Source organism: Geotrypetes seraphini, chromosome 11, assembly GCF_902459505.1.
Source record: "Geotrypetes seraphini chromosome 11, aGeoSer1.1, whole genome shotgun sequence".
Lineage (NCBI taxonomy): Eukaryota > Metazoa > Chordata > Amphibia > Gymnophiona > Dermophiidae > Geotrypetes > Geotrypetes seraphini.
Window position 1 is genome coordinate 58,121,639 of NC_047094.1, and position 21,291 is coordinate 58,142,929.

The 21,291-nt window shown below is 42.9% G+C and overlaps 1 protein-coding gene across 8 annotated transcripts in view; it reads right to left on the bottom strand.

Annotated features, from left to right (window-relative positions):
* Positions 1–5,345: 5,345 nt before the first annotated feature.
* CREBBP (CREB binding protein) overlaps positions 5,346–21,291 on the bottom strand; it is a 676,455-nt gene continuing 660,509 nt past the window's right edge. For all 8 annotated transcript variants that reach the window (XM_033962544.1, XM_033962542.1, XM_033962548.1 and 5 more), the window contains one exon: positions 5,346–8,601. In XM_033962544.1, coding sequence (XP_033818435.1) covers positions 6,460–8,601 — 2,142 coding nt within the window. In that variant the 3' untranslated portion in view covers positions 5,346–6,459. The remainder of the gene's footprint in view (positions 8,602–21,291) is intronic.

Here is a 21,291-nt window from a genome sequence, read left to right on the forward strand (position 1 = left end):
TAATATTCTGAGTGGTACAGAATGAGTAAAAGTGAATTGATTCTTTTACTCTTTCAAAAATTACAAAGGCTAGGGGACACACAATGAAGTTACATGGAAAAATCTTTAAAACAAATAGGAGGAAATATTTTTTTCACTTAACTGTTAAGCTATGGAACTAATCAGAAGATGTGGTAACAGTGATTAGCACAGCTGGATTTAAAAAAGATTTGGACAAGTTCCAGATGGAAAAGCCAATAGTCTACTATTGAGACAGACATGGGGGAGCCACTGTGTGCCCTGGAATCAGTAGCATAAAATGTTGTTACTATTTGGGTTTTTGCTAGGTACTTGTGGCCTGGATTGTCCACAGTTGGAAACAGGACACTGGGCTAGATTATTGGTTTGACCCAGTATAACTGTTCTTATGAACACCAACACTTTCTTAGGAAGGAACTTTGGATGAATCTGGAAGACCATGCTATTGTTCAAAAACCCAGTGTGAGATGGATCAGCTATTAGGGCCTGGAGTTCACCGACCCTACATATTGCTAACAAAAATATAATTTTTCCAGGTAAGCTACTTTAGGTGGCAGGTATCTAGTAGTTCAAAGAGAACTTTCATGAGCCAAGTTAAAATGACATTGAGGTCCCATGATACTACTTGATGGAAGACTTCATAGAAGCAAGCCCTGCATGAAGTCAACACTTAAAGGCAGAGCAGAGGTGGGTTTACTTCTGACCTGGTGATGATAGGCACCAGCTATACTAAGGTGAATCCTGAGAGAGATGGGCTTCAGACCTAGAACATAAGCAATGCCTCCACTGGGTCAGACCTGGGGTCCATCGTGCCCAGCAGCCCGCTCACGCGGCGGCCCAACAGGTCCAGGACCTGTGTAGTAATCCTCTATCTATACCCTTCTATCCCCTTTTTCAGCAGGAAATTGTTCAATCCTTTCTTAAACCCTGGTATCATACTCTGCCCTATTACATCCTCTGGAAGCGCTTTCCAGATATCCACCACACGTTGGGTAAAGAAGAACTTCCTAGCATTCATTTTGAATCTGTCCCCTTTCAATTTTTCTGAATGCCCTCTTGTTCTTTTATTATTTGAAAGTTTGAAGAATCTGTCGCTCTCTACTCTCTCTATGCCCTTGATGATCTTGTAAGTCTCTATCATATCCCCTCTAAGTCTCCTCTTCTCCAGGGAAAAGAGACCCAGTTTCTCCAATCTCTCAGCGTATGAAAGGTTTTCCATCGCTTTAATCAGACGTGTTGCTCTCCTCTGAACTCTCTCGAGTAACGCCATATCCTTTTTAAGGTACAGCGACCAGTATTGGACACAGTACTCCAGATGCGGACGCACCATCACCTGATACAGCGGCAGGATAACTTCTTTCGTTCTGGTTGTAATACCCTTCTTGATTATACCTAGCATTCTATTCGCTCTCTTAGCGGCCGCTGCGCACTGTGCCGTCGGCTTCATTGTCATGTCCACCATTCAAGCAGTTTTTGTGTAGGACTGGATAAAGGACCTATGACCTTGTCCTCACAGCAGACCACAAACTTTTTCTACTTGGAATTATAAGACCTCCTAGTGGAAACTCTTCTGGAAGTCAACAGATCCTGAGACACACTATCAAGTAAGCCAAAAGAATTCAGTACTACCATCTCAACATCCAAGCCATCAGGGCTACGGCCTGAAGATTGGGATGTAGTATGGAGCCCTAATCCTGAGTTATCAGTGTTGAAAAACAAACCAATTTCCATAGAAATCTGGAGGAAAGTCCCAGAAGAAGAGGGAACCATATCTGCCTCAGCTAGTAGGGGACAATTAGAATCATGGTCCCTCAATCCTGTTTGAGTTCAGAAGAGTATTTGCTATAAGAGGTATTGAAGAACATGGTATAGAAGATCCCCACCTAATGAATAAGGAAGGCACCCAAGGCTAGTCTTGTCATATGATCCTAGTCTGGAGTATACTTAGGTCTGAGGGACTTAAAGATCTATCAAGGGGAAGCCTTGCTCTTGAAAGATCTTGGGCTGTACCCTCATTCAGTGACTACTTGTGAAGATGCAGTTTATCTACCATATAGCTGTCGCTTCCTGCCAGATTTGGCATTCTGATTGCTTCCTGACACTGGAGGTATGAATCTATTCCTCCCTGTAGATATAATACATTGTAACCTGGTTATTTGTCTGAACTAGAATAACTTGATTGGATAACCATGCAGATGATTCCTTTTATTCCATTGTGATTTTCTTTCCCTCACAGAAAACAATGATCCTGTTCAACATCTATGTTTATGTTTATTAAAAGAATTTGATATACTGCCACTCTTCTTCAGATATAGGCGTTTACTTATGCCTATACCTAAAGCAGGGCATATTTTAATAATCACAAGTGTGTATTTTATTCAAGGTTCTATTATTCTTCCAACTATTTTTGGAGATTCTCTATGCAATAATTATTACAGATGAATGCTTTGGATTTAAGGTTACAGAATATTTGACTGATTTCTCTCAATTAGGTTATAAGACATGACCTCCACCTGGAATACTTCACTAAAAAGAACTATTAATGAACCATCCCCACTACAAAGATCTTACGTTCAAAGTACTTGGCATAATACAGTTCTTGCTATGATGAGGTGGCAATTGCTCTGTAAGGAATGCCAATGGAGAAAATTCATGATTTCTGAGAAATCCAAAATTATAAAGGTATATTACTCTAAACTTATAAAACCACAAGTACATCAAGGCTTTACAGTATAGTAAAATCTTTAATGGATCCTTCTTTCATAACCCCAATTACCAATGATTTAATGGTTCAAAACAGTAAACTGTTTTCCTGTGCATATGCAGTGACATAGTAGATGGCAGTCCATCCAGTCTGTCAAATAAGATAAACTCCTATATGGGGTTCAAACTCAGAACACAGACACTGAATTCAGACCCTATCTATATGAGCTTCACATCCCAGGCTGGATGCATCTATTGCCAATACCTTTTGAACTTGAGGAATGTGGATGGGAATATCTTTTGTCAGAATGTACCCATCCACCAAGACAATATTTAGAACCTAGTTTGAGGTTATAAGAGGCCAAATTACTTGGAAAAAAATCAGCATTCCTTTTATGAGAAGGCTCTTTGGAATGGTTATGCTCTGCTGGAGCCAGTCAAAAGCTCATTCATGGTTTTGACTGGGGAGCTGACTGGGCCTCTTAAGCCCTTGGCTATCTATGAGTGATATATCCCTGATAGTACCACAGCAAGCTATGTGTGGTCACGCAGGGTGCAAGAGAGGCAGGGGCTCTAAAACTTTAACCTGTCCATTCCCTTCTTGGCTGTGACACAGTGGATAGAAGCTCTAGGGGACATGTCATACAGGGCACATTTCCGAATCGGGCATTCCTGGTCCTCGAGTTGACTGAGAGGACCGGTGGGAAGAATATCTACATCTGTAGAGTAGTAGGACCTCCACTGCCTTTCTTCTAAAATTCTGGGAGTGGGCCTAGAGAAGGTCTTAAGAGTATCTCAGTACTGCTTGATGAAGTAGCAAGCTTCCTTCACCCATTCTCCAAAGATAATCTCTCCACAGATTGGTACATCTGTCAGCTTCTCCTGCACTTCTGGCTTGAGGGTTTAGGCCCAAAATTATGTGATTCTGCAGATGCCAATTCCCATTGTGCAGATTCTGGACATCATATCAAAAGTGTAAGTCATTAAGACCATGAAATTTCTTCACACCCTTTGGCTACTAAATGATGGAGTTCATAATGTTCCATAAATGCATAAGCATAGCATTCTGGTTAAAAAAAAATCTAGAAGATTCCAAACGTCTTTGCATCTCTTCCATTGGCCTTTTTGAGAGATTTGATCACCATGGAATGGTGAGAAAGTTATAGCTTCTCAAATTCTAGAGCATTTTGAATTCTGTACAGAGGAATGTCTCCCCATATCTTCATCTGTACTTGTTTCAGATTTCTATGAATGGGCATTTTCAAAACTTCCTTGATGGGGATGGGAGGAAAGGAGTGTAACTTAGAGAATGACATGGGGACAAATTTTTCCCCGTCCCTGCAGGAACTCAATTTCCTCGCCCTATCCCCACGAGTTTGTCACTGTCCCTGCCCCATTCCTGTAAACTCTGCCTTAACCACACAAGCCTCGAACACTTAATATTTTAAAGTATTTGAGGCTTGTACAGATGAGGATGGGAATTTGCAAGAATGGGGCAGGAAAAGACTTCAAGGGGATGGGACAGGAAAATAAGTTCCCATGTCATTCTCTAGTGTAACTGACAATGGAAATGTCCAAAGTTTGACCTAGACTCATCCTCGATCTCAAAAGAAAATGGGATATGTCCCTGACAAAATTAATGAACAGATTGGGAGAGATTTTTCTCTCTTATGTGATAAAAAGGGAATCTGAAAGGACCCACCTCAAAAAAGACCTCTGGCTCCTCTTCTGATACCCAGGAGTGCTCAGACTGACTCATTAAAATACTCTGTAGGAGACATTTGAATTTTTGCCTACCTTGAGCAACTGATCTCTTAATCAGGTCTGGGCCTGTGGTATCAAGGCACCAGGGACTCTTTCTGTACAGCAAAGAAGCTTCTTCCACAATAAGACTGGAGATTGACACTGGTGCTGTCTGCACCGCATCTGATGTCCTTCAAGGCCTCAATGTTAATGCAACCCCTGCAGGTAGTGAATGGGATTTGAAAATTGGACACTGAATACAAGAGGAAGAATCATGATTGGCTCACAGGCACTGGAAGCTAAAATTACTGGTCTCTTTTATGGTCCTGTTACTCCTAGCTTATGTTTTAAAGGCACTGGAAGCTTTTTTTCTGAGACATAACTGGAAAAACAGCCACAGCAAAATCAAAAGACTTAATCTTGAAAGGTTATCTGCTGAGAACCAAAAGCCTAAAATGACCAGAGAAGACTATGGAAAATAGCTTACAAATCTAAAGAAAATTAGAAGGGATTGAAGGACAGGCACAGTGATTGTATCACTGATACTGTTTTAGTGATGAGAGCATAATTTTATGCGACTATTAAACTCTGCAGAAAAAATAGTGACCAGCATGTGATAGCAGTGGCAGGATATACACATGCTTAGTGCAACATTCTAAAAAGTTATTGTAAACAAGCTGGAGAGTGTTCCTGTTGGATGACATTACCCATATGTAAGTCTATATATAACTATTTTTCCTTCTTGTCTTCAGAGAATTTGCTGTCACTAACACTTATGTCTGACATTCCTTTGTAGCCAATGAAATCTTCTAGTTACGTCCGACAAAAAAAAGCATAATTAGCCTTTCCCAAGTAGAAAAATAAAACAGACTCTTCTTGCATGAATTTAAAGAACAGAATACATGTTAAAAATGTCTGTAATTTATATCAATTTTAAGCAATACTTTATATACAATGGAAAAAAAGACATGCATAGTCCAAATACAATGTTGAAAACAGCATTTTCATAACAAAAAAACCCAAAACACAGAAGTGTTAATACCATGTACATGGATTCAAGGACCACCCCTTTGTCTTTTGCACACAGTTTATTTAACAATATGATATATAAGTAAGAAATGAGCTGCTTTTTTGTGGGTTTTCTTTTACCATTCTATACAGTGATTGATTCCTCCTGGATTTTCTTATTTATAGGTAATTATATAGTTTGCATGATTTACACTACAATTGCTTTTCCTCATTTCAAGTTTCAAGTTTGAAGAAAGAACTGAAAATACTTGCTTTCTTCTGTTTAAAATCAGCACGGTTTATGAAGTGAACATCCCTAATTCTTTCGCACACATGTGTCTAAAACAAGTTTTTTTCATAGAAACAAAGAAGTTTCTATACCTGTAAGATGAGGATTTTTTTTTTTTTAGTGTCTGCTAGTATACAGGTATATGTGCAAAAGTCTATTCCTATCTAGGGAAGGAAGGGTTTCTTCTCCATTACTCTCCCTCCCCCAAAGATAACACTTGAAAACATCAGCAGAGACTTCCCCATAGAAAAAATACAACTTTTCCAGCACAGCCTCATGAAAAATTACCAGGGCAGTGTTAAAACGCTGCATTATTTCTGGAAATTTTCTGAAACACATTTTCTTTCCCAACCTCATTCTCAGGTAATGTTGTATTTGAAGCACAGGTGATTTTAAATTCTTGAAAATACAAATAAAATTATGAATATAAGGAATTTTTCCCCTTTAAAAAACAAAACAAAACCCAGAAAACAAAATAAGTAAAATCCAACAGCAACAAAAAAAGCCAGATGTTTCAGCCACCCGGTTCTAACAGAAAAAATATATTCTTTGTATTGTTTAACATCAATTAATTTTCCCATGTCAGAAGCTATAGTTTTCCCTAGAAACCGAAAACCACTTGGATTTCTGACATTTTCAGTACAAAAAGTTCAAAGAACATGTAAAGAACAACAACAGAAGTGTTGCTCTCATAAATGCTACAACCCCTCTACAAATTTTTCTAGCGTGTCTCCCGTGGTATCTCCAACCAGAGATAAATCATTTGACAACGCACTCCTGTTAGGGGTATTTAATTGTGGAAGCATTGCACTCTGTTCGGGGTTACCCAAGTGTCCCTGATCCATGGAGCTAGCCATGGTGGCAGCAAGTCCTGGGTGTGGGGAACCAGTCTGAGGCGATACATGATGAGGTGAAGGCTGAGGCTGTATCCTTGGTGATGGGCTGGAATGTGGAGGTTGAGATTGGGGACGTGGGGACTGAACAGGTGCTGGAGACCGTACTTGGTTAGTAAGGGAAGTGGCAATCTGCTGGTTGGGGAGATGAGATGTTGGTGGCTGTCCTGAGAGCATGTGCTGTTGAGGGCTCAAGGGATTAGGCTGACTTGGTGACCCTATCTGCTGTTTCATTTGCTGCTGTTGCAGAAGTCTTTGTTGCAGTGCTTGTTGAATGGTGGGGGATCCCTCACTGCCCATGCCTGCCTGTCCCATCTGATTCAACTGTCCCATTTGTGACATCTGTCCCATAGGCCCTCCCTGTATGGACAGATGTTGTTGTATTCGTTGTTGTTGCATGGCTTGGGAATAACCACCAGGTCCTTGGGGCTGTTGAAATTGACTGTGTCCTGCCATTCCTCCCGCTATGGCAGTACCCCCTTGCTGCTGCTGCTGCTGCAAGATTTGCCTTCGTAACATTTCTCTGTATTGCGGACTTACATTTGCCATATTTGGATTGTGTCCAGGGTTCATAATGTTGATTGCTTGCCCCTGGGGGTTCATGGCTCCCAATCCTTGCTGCTGGGGAGGAACACTCGGCCTTTGGACACCCACTGACAGTGTGTTAATATTTTGTAGACCAGCTTGTGTGTGCATTCCTGGCTGTTGCATACCTGTTTGAGATTGCTGTATGCCAGGCTGTGACTGCATTCCGGGCTGATTAGCCACATATTTAGCTGTTCTCTGCTTGATAAAAGCTGCCATAAGTTGAGGGTTAGATTTCAAGATATTAAGGACTTGCTGCTGTTGCTGAGGAGAGCTGGGTGATTTTAGAGTCCGCAGTAAGTCTTGAAGTGCATTTGGTGGGATATTCCGTGGTTGCTGTGGGACACCAGGCATCCTAGGCCCAGCCACTGTCTGTTGCGCTGACATTGGAATAACAGGCCTTGGAATCCCTGGTTGCATTGGTTGCTGCTGGGGCATTTGAGTCGACTGCCACTGTCCTGGTTGCATACTGGGAATCACGGAAGGACCACTGATAGGATTAGGCCGAGGTATGTTCATATTAATTTGTTGAATTGGATTCACTGGACCCACTGTTTGGTTCACAATTCCGGGACGCACAGTAGGCAAATTGCTATTAATATTGACTCTATAAAGTTGTTGCTGCTGCTGTGCTTCTCGCTCAATCTGTCGAGCAGCTTCCACAGCTGCTGGTGGAGGCTGAGCAGGTGGTGGAGCAGACGGTGGTACCACTTGGTTTATAGGTTTTCCTTGGGACACTGTTGAAGGAGGTTGTGTTCTGGACACAGTAGGGTAGCTAGGGGAGGACATACTTACAGGGGAAGGCTGAGGTTGGGGTGGAGGCTGTGGAGTTTGTGGTGTACTTGGCTGCTGCGTGGGGGTACCAGGTGTTGCTGAGGTAGGAGAAGGCAAACTTTGCTGAGACACATTGCGGGTGTTCATGGTGGCCATCCTTCGTCGCATGAGCTGAGCTTGCTGTAGGCGGTGCTGAATCTGCTGCTGCCGCAACTTATGTTTAATATTGAGACAGAATGGCACAGGGCATTTGTTCTCTTGGCAGTGTTTGGCATGGTAGCAGCAAAGAGCAATGAGTTGCTTGCACACAGGGCAACCACCATTGGTCTTGCGTTTGCAGCCCTTTGTATGTTGGACAACCCGTTTCATCTTCTGGCAAGATGGAAGAGAGCAGTTGGCATTGCGGCACTGGCAAGCATGGACCAGAGACTGAATGCAACGTTGGATGCTTAGACGCCGTGACTCCTGGGGGCTCTTGGACTGCTGGTCACCTTGGCTATTGCTTTCATCATCCAGACCCAAGCCCCATTTAACCATCTTATGTTCATGGCTCTTAGAATTGTAGCAGTTAACACAAAGGTCATAGTCCTAAAAAGGAAGATAAGAACATGTTAGCCTTAAACAGTACATTATTCTTGAAAAATAAAATTTAAAGTCTCACAGCGAGACATCAATACTGTCAAATAAGAACACATGGCATTGCAGTTAAGTTCCTTTTTTCTTTCCAATTTAGATTTTAATTCTGAAGACAAAATGTTTAGTCATTCAAATTATATAGCTGAGCAAAACAGAACTGCTATGTTGATGTTCTTAGAAATGCAACCTTAGAAAATAAGCTTATTAGATCATGTTATATAAGAGGAGAAAAAGCTGAGGTCTAGCTGAATTGGGAAGAGAAAAAGCTTCATGGAGTTTAAATTTAGGTATAGCACCAGCTTCAACTGATGTGTTCAAATTCCTAATTTAGTACTCAGTGAGAAACTGAGGGTTTGCCAACTTTGCGTTCTCCACCATCTCCACTATCTTATATACATGGACTTCAGTAAGATAGGCATGGTGGAGAACGCAAAGATAGGATGGGTGAATACTCCAATTTGTTAAAAATGTGATAAAGATATTCGGGGTTTTTTTTTTAAACTTGAAGATAAAAACCTTTTGGAGGTCAGGAATTTATCTAAGTGTTTATTAGACCGTTCAATACCATTTTCTGCATCAGGTTTCATCTTGAATAAATCACTAATGTAATGTAATAAATATGAAGTTTTTGGACTGTTGAGCAAAAACAGTTGCCTTTTTATATGCAAAGAAATGTTGATTTGTAAGAAAATTATATGGATATGGATGAGTAGAGATCTACCTGTTTTTAGGAGTTAGCAAATAGGCTCCATGCTTTATATCAGATAGAATGAAATGGGTCCAGATTTTCTGATGACCAGAAAAACCTTTTTCTTCTTATTTGAGATGCATACATATATTTGCTGCCCCCAAGGGTTCATAGTCTAGTGTCAATGTTAAACTCCCCTTAATTAGAGGGTAAAGGAAGGGGGGGTACGGCAGCATACTAAAGTATCAAACACATTTGGATTTTTTTTCTTTTTCTTTTATTCCTGGGATCATCAGGGGTTTGGGGGGAATATTTTGCTTGCTAATTACTGCTAATGAATTAACTTTAAGCCTCATTAAGAACATAAGAGTGCCATACTGGGACAGACCGAAGGTCCATCAAGCCCAGTATTCTGTTTCCAACAGTGGCCAATTCACTAGAGGTAGGTCTTGTCAAGACAAATCTGATCAATTTATTTGACTGGGTGACCAGAGAATTGGATAGAGGGAGTGCGCTATTTAGATTTTAGCAAAGCATTTGAAAGTGTTCCACACAGACGTCTAATAAATAAACTGAATGCCCTTGGGATGGGTCCCAAAGTAACAGGATGGGTCAAGAACTGGTTGAATGGAAGGCGACAGAGGGTAGTGATCAATGGATATTACCAGTGGTGTATCTCAAGGTTCTGTTCTTGGGCCTGGTCTTTTTAACATTTTTATAAACGATATTGCTGCAGGGCTGTCAGGTAAGATTTGGAACCCCTGTAAATGTATTGTGAAATATCAATCATTGAAATATGTGTGTTTTTTTAGTCATCCCATCTAACAGCATTTCTTGCTATGAAGCGTATAGAGGGAATTTATAATCTTTCCCTCAACTCTCAAATTAAATAATCTCCATTCTTTTGGACTTCAGAATTAACAAATTTTCCTGTTACATTTTTCTTTATTTGAATCCACTTTTTTGAAATCTTGAACTTAAATATAGTGGACTTGAGAAATGTATAGTTAATTATGATACTTACCTTTTTGGGTTTTTTTTTCCTTTTCTTGATATTATGTTTGCCATTATATATTTCTTTCTGTACAAGTATATACTTGATAATAATATTCAAAATTCAATAATATTAAGAAAAGAGACATCCAGGATGGTGTGAATAACACGAAGAAAGACCTGGCGAAGCTTGAAGAATGGTTTGAAATTTGGCAACTAAAATTTAATGCTAAGAAATGCAAGGTCATGCATCTGGATTGCAAAAACCCAAGGGAATGGTACAGTTTAGGGGTGAAGAACTTATGTGCATGACAGAAAAGCGTGACTTAGGTGTGATTGTATATGATGATCTTACGGTGGCCAAACAGGTTGAAAAGGTGATGGCAAAAGCTAGAAGGATGCTAGGGTGCAGTAGGAAAAAGGAGGTATTGATGCCCCTGCATAACACTCCGGTGAGATCTCATTTAGAATATTGTGTACAATTCTGGAGGCCGCACCTTCAAAAAGATATAAAAAGGATGGAGTTGGTCCAGAGAAAGGATACTAAAATGGTGCATGGTCTTCATCATAAGGCGTATGGGGACAGACTTAAAAATCTCAATCTGTATATTTTGGAGGAAAGGCGGGAGAGGGGAGATATGATAGAGACGTTTAAATACTTACATGGTGGCGTAAATGTGCATGAGTCGAGTCTCTTTCATTTGAAAGGAAGCTCTAGAATGAGAGGGCATAGAATGAAGTTAAGAGGTGATAGGCTCAGGAGTAATCTAAGGAAATACTTTTTTACAGAAAAGGTGGTAGATGCATGGAACAGTCTCCTGGTAAGGTGGTGGAGACAGAGACTGTATCTGATTTCAAGAAAGCCTGGGATAGGTATGTGGGATCTCTTAGAGAGAGGAAGAGATAATGGTTACTGCGGATGGGCAATTTGGCCTTTATCTGCCATCATGTATCTATGTTTCTTATCTAATGCAGAGTAAAAGCACTGAAATGAATTTGAACCACGTTAGATGACACCTGAAAAGAAAGGTGAAGAAGGTAGTCCAGAACAGATAAGAATGGACTTGACAGGTTCAAGAGAATGTAGGTCACATCAGGCAGAGAATCTGATCCATTTGAAGCGGTAACACTGTTGCGTAGACGGTTTTCTAATAGCCAAGACTGGAGCAGCAAGCATGTAGATATTTATGTGCTCAGTAAGAGAAACCATGCCGTGAATGCTAATGAGTGAGGGTTGGGATGTAGGAAGGAGACTTCATTCTGTGTAAATAGTATTGGAAACAGATGCAATGTGTAGGATTCCCAAGTTGAGAGCTGTATGAGGAGAGCAGGAACCAAGATTGATATGGACAGCAGAGTGTAATGAAGATCATGGTGCCCCAATCCTGGTGAAGTTTAAAGAGTTTTCCCAATGATATGTATTGGAGAGAATGCCTAGAGGAATTTGTTCCACCAGTCAATGAAGAAGGCATCTGATTCCAGAAGATTGGGGGCATAGAGTCTAGAGCAGAAAAGTAGAAGTTTGTTGCTGTAGGAGGAAGCAAAAAGATCCATATTTCGAATTCCCCCATTTGGAGAAAATCTGGAGCAGGACAGACACAATGAGAGATTACTAATGGAGCTGAAGGCTGCTCAATTTGTCTGCTAACACATTCTGCTTGTGCCACCAGATAAACTGCTCTGAAGGTGCCATGAGCAGTTGCCCAAATCTGGACTGTTTCCATGCAGAGAGAGTGAGATCCCATGCCTTCTTGTTCATTCAAACAGAACATGGTGACCTGATTGTCGGTTCAAATGAGGACTATTTGGTGAAGATGGTTCTAGAATATTCTGAGAGCATTTCACATTGCTTGGAGCTCAAAGAGATTAATGTGGAGAGCTTCCTTGTGAGAAGACTAGGCCCCCCAAGTGTGGAGGTCTTTGAGATGAGCTCCTCCAAAGCGTCTGTGGAGAGAAATTTCTGATGAAGTGGAAGCTGGAAGGAGAAACCTCGGGAAAGGTTGGAAGGAAGTATCCACCATCGGTAGGAGTGACAGAGATCTGAGGTGACTTGCATTGGAGTAGACAGAGACCACTGGGTAGATAAGAGTCCATTCTGGAATTCTGAGATGGAGGTGTGTAAATGGAGTGACATGGACTGTTGAGGCCGAAAAGATCTGAAATGCTGTTATGTGCAGTAATGAGGAAATTGTCTGGCACAGGTGAAGGAGATTGTCAATTCTCTGTTGAGTTGGGAAGAGAGATCCAAGATGGCGACGGAGTAAGTCGCGTCGGCGAGAAGCTCCTGCACAATTGGCAAATTATCTATTACTTGCCTTTTTCCTGTTCCTACAATGCCGAAGCGCAGGGGAAGACAGAGGGGCGTTCTTCCGGCTTTCTCTGCCTCTTCGCCGTCGATGCAGACGGCGATTACCAGCTTTGCCATCCCAGTTGGAGTGGGCGTGTCCGCTGACCGAGGGGGGCAGACCTCGATCTTGGAGGGCGAGACTTCGCTCAGCCCGATGGGACCTGGAGTTCCTCCTCGCCCCGGGACGGTGTTGGGAACGTTGTTGGCAGCACAGGAAGCCCCGGAGTTGTTTCCTCCGGAGGTGCTGCCGATTTCCCCTCTGGCCCCGGATGAGATGCACAGCTTGTCGGCTCGTCTGCAGCCGACAGTGGAAGATGGAGGAACAGTATCCTGTAATGCTACAGAGAAGGAGAAAGTGGAATCCAGTGGAGTGATTCCAGGTACAACTTTGCTTCCTCCTTTGATAAGACCTGATGTTATAGACATGGAGGCTATTTGGAGTGGCTTGGAATTACTGTATAAGGTATGCTCTCAATTCGTCACTTCAGCCCAGAGTACCAACATACAGTTTAAGACTTTTGATGAGAAACTTCTAAAACAATCCGATAGAATAGACAAATTGGAAAAATCTGTGACTGAAGCGAAAGCGTCAATTAATTTACAACTGAAGGATAAAAATTTACTTGTTAGAAAATTGGAAAATTTGGAAAATGCTAACAGGAGTCTGAACCTTAGACTTTTAAATTTTCCTATTTCCAAATTCCAATCGGCAAGAGAACTGTTTCATTCTTTCTTGAGATTAGTACTTAAATTTCCTGAAAACAATTTACCACCGTTACATAAATCATATTATTTAAATATTCCTAAAGAGGATAATGGAAAAGGAACTGTAGCAGGAGATTTAGACCTCACAGCTATCCTGGAAACATCTCAACAAGAAGAAATTATGGGAAGAGCAACTTTATTGGTAACCTTTGTTTTTCAACAAGATAAGGAAGCAGTTCTTCGTCTATTCTACAAGACTGACAATTCAGAATTTCATGGTTCAAAAGTCTCAATCTTTCCTGATGTATCAAAATGGACTCAAGATAGACGAAAGAAATTTTTAACTTATCGTCAGTCAATTTTGAGTATAGGAGCAACTTTTCAGTTACGTTTTCCCTGTAAATGCTGTATTACCTACCAAACTAATAGATATATATTTTATGAACCTGATCAGTTGAAATTTTTTCTTGAGGGTAAGGCAGCTGGTTAAGCTCCAATTCCCTCCATGTCTTTTCTATTAACCAGGATGTTAATTTAATTTAATCCAACTGTTTGATCTCCTAATTTAATTTGAATGAATATTTCTTAAAAAAACAACTTCCCTTGGAGGTGTAGGATTCTCTCTCCCTAATTTGTGGACTATGAACTTAGTTAAATCTGTGGAATTTTTGACTTATAATTTATGTTATGTTTCTTCTTAAATGTTTATTTCTATCACATTGTTGTTTAACAATTTGTAAAACTATAAATAAATAAAAAAAAAAAAAAAAGAAAAGCTCGACTCTGAGTAGTGTTTAAGAGATCTCTTATAAACTCCAATGTCTGTGTTGTCTGCAGATGTGATTTGTGGTAGTCCAGTACAAATCCTAGATGTTCTAGTACACAGTTCTTCAACCGCCGGTCCGCAGGAATTTTTTGCCGGTCTGCGCAGGGCCAGCAAGATTGACTTACTTCAACTTCCTGCCGGTCCGCGCAGGGCCGGCAAGATCAACATCTGAAGTCTGCGCTAGAGAGCTGCACGGGGACGACGGGAATCCCGTGGGGACGCCTACGAGGGTTGCGGGGTTCCTGCGGGGCTGGATGTACTCAGTCGCGTGGCTCTTCTCTCCTTAAACAAAGCCCTCCCTCCGACGTCAGCGCTGATGTCGGGAAGACTTCCGTTCGGCTCTGTGCTGCAGGGCAGGAAAGGAGAAGAAGAGTAGCCTCGCGGCTCGAGTGGCGTACCAAGGGAGGGGGCGGTCCGCCCCAGATGCAGCACAGCCGGCCAGGTCCCCTTACTTTTGTGGCGCTTCCCCGACCGACAACAGCCCCGGTCCGACAAACCTCCCTGCCCTGTAGCCGTGGATCTAAATTACCTTCTTACAGCTGCTGTAAGAAGGTAATTTAGATTCGCGGCTACAGGGCAGGGAGGTTTGTCCGACCGGGCCTGTTCTGTTGTCGGTTGGGTGGGGAAGCACCACAAAGGTAAGGGAGGGAGAAAGAAAGGGAGGAAAGGTGGAGTGGAGAAGAAAAGATGCTTAAGGGAAATGGATAAAACTGAGGGGGGAGAAGGACGCTGAAAGCACTGGGGAAGACAAAGGGGTGGAGAAGGACGCTGAAAGGCCATGGGGAAGGCGGGGTGGGGGGTGGGAGGACGCTGAAAGGCCATGGGGAAGACAGAGGGGGGAGAAGGACACTGAAAGCACATGTGGAAGACAGAGGGGGGAGAAGGACACTGACAGGACATGGGGAAGATGGGGGGGAGGACGCTGAAAGGAAATGGGGAAGCGAGAGTGGGGAGAAGACGCTGGTAGGGAAGAAGACAGAGATGCCAGTCTATGGGGGGGAGTGGAGGGAAGATGATGGGTGCCAGACCAGAAAGGGGGGGAGAAAGGGAGAGGCACAGTAACAGAGCAAATGGAAGACGCAGAGGGAAGAGAGACAGTGGACGGAAGGAATTGAATGAGAACATGAGGAAAGCAGAAACTAGGCAACAAAGGTAGGAAAAGAATTCTATTTCTTTTTTTGCTTCAGGATAAAGTAGTATATTAGTTGTGTTGATAAAAATTTATAAACATTAGAGGCTCTGGTAGAAACCCGTTTACAAAGTATGTATTCTTCCCAATTAATATTTCCAAATTAATAAAGTCTTTTTGCTTTAATTCAGTAGCATAATTAAATGAAATAACTATTTCTGAAGTTTATAGGGACGGGCAGGGACGGAGGGGATTCCTCACAGGGATGGGCGGGGACGGAGGGGATTCCTCGTGGGGACGGGTGGGATTCCTCACGGGGACGGGTGTGGACGGGTGGGACTTTGGCGGGGACGGGTGGGATTTCTGTCCCCGTGCAACTCTCTAGTCTGCGCTGGGCCGGAGAGATCTTTGGGAGCCTCCGACAGTGGCTTTCTCCCCTCTCTGCAGCTCTCCTTTACTTCCCAACGCAGTGATTCACAAAGGCAGCCTCGGGGCTTTAGCTGAGTCGCGGCTGTCTCTGATGATGCAACTTCCTCTTTCCTTAGAGGCGGCGCGACCCAACAAAGGACCTGAGGCTGCCTTCCTGAATCGCTGCGCTGGGAAGTAAGAAGAGCTGCTGGGAGGGGAGAAAGCCACTATCAGAAGCTGCTGGGCAAGGGAAGAAAAGGGCTGCTACTGGAGAAGGAGAAGAAGAGATGCTTCTGGGAGGGGAGGAGGGAAAGGAATCTGGGAAGCTGCTGGGCAAGGAAAAAAAGGGACAGCTGCTACTAGAGAGGGAGAAGGAGAAGGAGAGATGTTTCTGGGAGGGGAGGAGGGAAAGGAATCTGGGAAGCTGCTGGGCAAGGAAAAAAAGGGACAGCTGCTACTGGAGAGGGAGAAAGAGAGATGCTTCTGGGAGGGGAGGAGGGAAAGGAATCTGGGAAGCTGCTGGGCAAGGAAAAAAAGGGACAGCTGCTACTGGAGAGGGAGAAGGAGTGATTCTGCTGGGAGGGGAGGAGGGAAATGAATCTGGGAAGCTGCTGGGCAAGGGAAAAAAAAAGGGACAGCTGCTACTGGACCTGGAGGGAAGGAGAAGGAGAGATGCTGCTGGGAGGGGAGGAGGGAAAGGAGTCTGGGAAGCTGCTGGGCAAGGGAAAAAAGGGACAGCTGCTACTGGAGAGGGAGAAGGAGAGATGCTGCTGGGAGGGGAGGAAGAGAAGAGAGTTACTGCTGGACAGGAGGAGGAGGGAAGGGAGAATGAAAAAAGGAAGGAAACAGCTGGCAGAGAGATTAGAGGAGGGGAAGGGGGAGACACAGGCATGAGAAAGTAGAGAGACTGATGATAGGAAGGGGTCAGCAGAAAAATAAGCAGAGAGAGACAACGATGATAGATCTGGTGTAGGAGAGATAAAAATGAAGAGAGCAATGAAGCTGGAATGAATCATGTAAAAAGGAGAGAGGGGTACAAGCTGGATGGAAAGGGGAGAGGGGCATAGAAAGAAGACAGATACCATATGGAAGGGGGAGAGGACAGACAGTGGATGGAAGGGGCAGATGCTGGATTGAAGAGACAGAGAGGGCAGACGCTGGAAGGAAGAGAGTGAAAAGAAGATTGAAAGCAGAAACCAGAGACGACAAAAGGTAGAAAAAAATAATTTATTTCTATTTTGTGATTAGAATATATCAGATTTGAAATATATATCCTGCTAGAGCTGGTGTTAGACATAACTGGGGACTGCAAAACCCAGGAAGTGCTTCTTTAGCTTCCAGCTGGCTTAGGGCGCTCTCTGACCAGGGGGCAGTTGCCCTAGTTGCACTCCCCTAAAACTATTCCTGTCATGTGTGACTGCAGTATTCTGTTAGCATGATATTTCTGTGTAGCATTCTGTAATAGTTTGGCTTGTTCAGTTTTCTTGATAGTAGAGGGGATATATGTGAAGGGGAGGGGAGACAGGGGTTTTGTTGATCCTTGCTCTGAATTATTTGTATTTATAAAATGACAATTGTACAGAATATTGTTTCTTTTTATACTTTAATAAAATACATTCAATATAAAATTATAACTGAGGCTTGTGTGGATGGGATCAGATGATTTGTGGGGTCCGAGCTCGCGGAGATGGGGCGGAAACGGGGTTTTTAAATTTTAGTCCTAGTAGTTTGCCGGTCCACAAAATAATTCTTTTTTTTCTGCCGGTCCACGGGTGTAAAAAGGTTGAAGAACACTGTTCTAGTAGACACATTGTTGATTTGATGGCATGCTGATCCTAGAGCGATGATGAAGCCAGTCATCCAAATAGGGAAAGGCGTGTGAGCGTAAGCTTCTTTGAGATCTAGAGAGCAAAGCCAATTGACCTTTTCCAGTAGGGCTGCCCAGTGGGGCAGAAGGGCTCCCAGAGAGGCCATGCAAAACTTTGCTTTCATCAAGTATTTGCTGAGTCCATGGAGGTATAGAATTGAGTAGAGCCTCTGATATTTTCAGTATTGAGAAATACAAGGGTTCTTCACAAAGTTTTTGTACTTTCATATTTTCACAAAAAATGGTTGGGGTAGGAGAAGTGGTAAGAAGGCATGTCAGAATGTCATGTGACTAATCTGCCTCACAGATTTGCTGGATGAACTTTGTCTTCTGGCTTCCAGTCAGACAACCTCAACCCCTGGAAAACCGTGTCACAAAAGGGGGGGGAGGGAAGAACCACGCAGCCAGTCCACTGTTATTCCTGGTCGAGCTGGGAAGGAGCCAAAAAAGCCAGCACTCAGACTCCTGATTAAATAAAGGATGCAAGCAGCTAAGCAGGAGATGGCCCCTGAGCTCAAAAAATATAAACACAGACTGGCTAGCTAGGTGGCCCCAATGGCTGATCCTGCTAGCAGCAGGCTTCTGCGTCTTCTCCCAGGCAGAGGTCCCTCCAAGTGGGAACCTCTGGGCACTAATCTAATCTAATCCTTAGGTTTGTATACCGCATCTTCTCCACGTTCGTAGAGCTCGGCACGGTTTACAGGAGATGAAATAGGAAGGAACTACAATAAAGGGTTAGAGGTCAAAGTATGAAGAATATTTAGAGCACTTGGGATGCCAGATATGAAGAGTTTTTTGAGGACTTGGGATACCAAAGTTGGAGAGAGGCTTACATTTTTGAGAAAAGCAAGGTTTTCAGATGTTTGCGGAAAACTTGGAGAGCGCTCAAGTTCCGAAGAGGGGAGGTAAGGTTGCTCCAGAGCTCAGTGATTTTGAAGGGAAGGGAGGTCCCTAGTTTTCCTGTATGGGAAATGCCTTTTAGCGAGGGGAAGGATAGTTTTAATTTGTGGGAGGGTCTGGTGGTATTAGGGTTTGAGGAATTCCAAGAAAGAGGGATAAAGGGAGGAAGGTAGGATTTTGAAAGCTAGACAGGCGCATTTAAAGTGGACCCTGGCGATTATCAGAAGCCAGTGAAGCTTGGACAGGAGCGGGGAGATATGGTCAAATTTACTTTTAGCAAATATGAGCTTGGCCGCGGCATTTTGAATCTGCTGAAGTCTATGAAGGTTTTTCTTAGTTAGGCTTAAGTAGATAGAGTTGCAATAGTCCAATCTGGAAAGGATGACGGATTGGACAAGGAGGGTAAAATGTTTTTGATGGAAGCAGGATCTAACTTTCCTCAGCATGTGAAGGCTGAAAAAGCATTTTTTTTTTTTTACCAAGGATTGGAGGTGGTCGTTGAAGGACAATGTGGAATCAATGATGACGCCCAAAACATTGCTCGAGAACTCAAGCTGCAGAGTGGAGCCAGAGGGTAGTGGAATGGAGGTGGTCTAGTTTTGGGCCGAGCCAAAGAAGTCTTGTTTTGGACTCATTCAGTTTCATTTGCACAGTATGGGCCCAGGATTGTAGGTTCATTATACAAGAGGATATGTTCTTAGACAGGTTGGTGAGGTTCGAATCGGTCTCGAGGAGGACGAGGATGTCATCAGCATAAGTGTAAATTGTTTCAAGGGGGGATAGATGGAGGAGTTTTAGGGAGGACATATAGATGTTGAAAAGGATAGGAGATAGAGGAGAGCCTTGCAGGACTCCACAATTCGGTTTCCAGGGGGAGGATGAGGTGCCATTCATGTTGAGTGTAAGAACGAGAGCAGAGGAATTTTGAGAACCAGTCTAGGACTGTGGAGTTAATGTCTATCTCAGAGAGTTGGTAAACAAGAATATCATGGTGGACAACGTCGAAAGCAGCGGAAAGGTCAAATTGTAGGAGGACGGTGAACTTGTTGTACCTTTGAGATCAGGGAGGACAGTAGGGATTCGGTGCTGAAGTTGGGGCGAAAGCCATATTGATAGGGTAGGAGAATAGAGAATCTCTCTTAAGTATGATGAGAGTTGGGTAGAAATGATGGACTCTAGCATCTTGGTTAGGAGAGGGATATTTGCAATTGGGCGATAGCTGGATGGTATGGAAGGGTCAAGGTCAGATTTTTTCAGTAGTGGGGTCAAGGCAATATGACCCATTTCTGGGGAAAAAAGGCCCGAATGAAGGGCGGAGTTTATGAGTTTGGTGATAGAAGAGATGGCCTGTATGGGAATATTCTCGTATAGGTAGGAGGGGAATGGGTCCAAGGAACAGTTACAGGATTTCAGTTTGAGGACCAGGGATTCAGATACGTGCTCAAAGGTAGTCCAGGATCTGTCAGCTGGGATAAGGTTGGAGACTGTTAGGGTGGAAATGGAATCGGTGGGCACCAGGGAGTTGTAGGAGACTGAAGGAGGGAAGGAGCATCTCAAGGTAGAGACCTTATCATTAAAGAATTTTGTTAGAACATCGGCTGAGGGAGAGGAGGGGAGCACAGTGGGGTCTCTTTTGGAGGTTAGGGAGCGCCAGATGAGCCTCCAAAAAACACTGAGCAAAAATACCCAAAAATAATACAACTGCAGAGCAGATCAAAACACTTCTGAGCAACTTGCTTCCCTGGGAAAAAGGTGGACTGAATAAATATATGATTGACTGTTTTCTGCAAGCAACTTGCTGGTTCAGATACAAGATCACAGCATTCAGAACCACTAGACACATTGCACTAGAAAATATCATTATGTTTTTAAATCTTATCTGCAGCATCTTCAATGTTCTCTCCAAACAGGTCATCTCCCTTGCAAGAGACATTGGAGAGGCATTCTTGGACTGGAGTTTCTAGATCAGAGACTTGAAGCCAGATCATTCTAAGCATTGCAATAACTACTGCAGATGTTCTGGAGGAGACATTGAATATGTCAAAAAGTGCTCTAGCCATAAACTTTCTCATAATAAACAAGTTTTTGGAGAACTGTTGGAATTATTTCAGGTAATCTGGAAGAAGATATTGATTGAAGTCAGATAATTGTTTTAGCAAAGATTTGAGATAGATGGACATGTAAAATTGGTAGTCCATTATTCTGTTGAGCAGCACTGAAGACTAGAATATGCATTTGCCAAATTAATCTAATGTTCTGGCCTCTCTTCCAGGTGGAGCAGAAGTGCAAGAACGTGAATGATTGAGGGCAGATTCCATGACCAGTGAATGGTGTTGAAGTTGACATCTGTCAAATCCAGGACATGTTTGTATCCTACACATAATGTCTATCTTTCTAGGAACAACTCCCAGTTTTAAAGGAGTCTCCTAGTTTTTAAATAAACATTTTTTTAGGACTTTGTTTAAAAGTACTTCAATGCATTCATTTGGTAGAATTTCAAAGATAAGGAGTTCAAAGAGTGCAGAACGAGGTTCCTACTCTGTATCCATCTTGATGGGTAAGGCATGCCCCATTTGTCATATGAAGCCAGAAAAAGATAGACTTTCGGGTGGGGATGTTCAGTGTGGGGGAGGAGAGGAAGTATCAGAAGGTATACTTGTAGGACTCCTCTGCAGAGAAATCTGGTAGTCCTTCCGTGGAATGGAAAGATATATCAAGAGTCAGTCTCCTTGAAGTATTCTCTTTTTGATGTGTCTGGGATTGTGCATCCAGGTGAAAC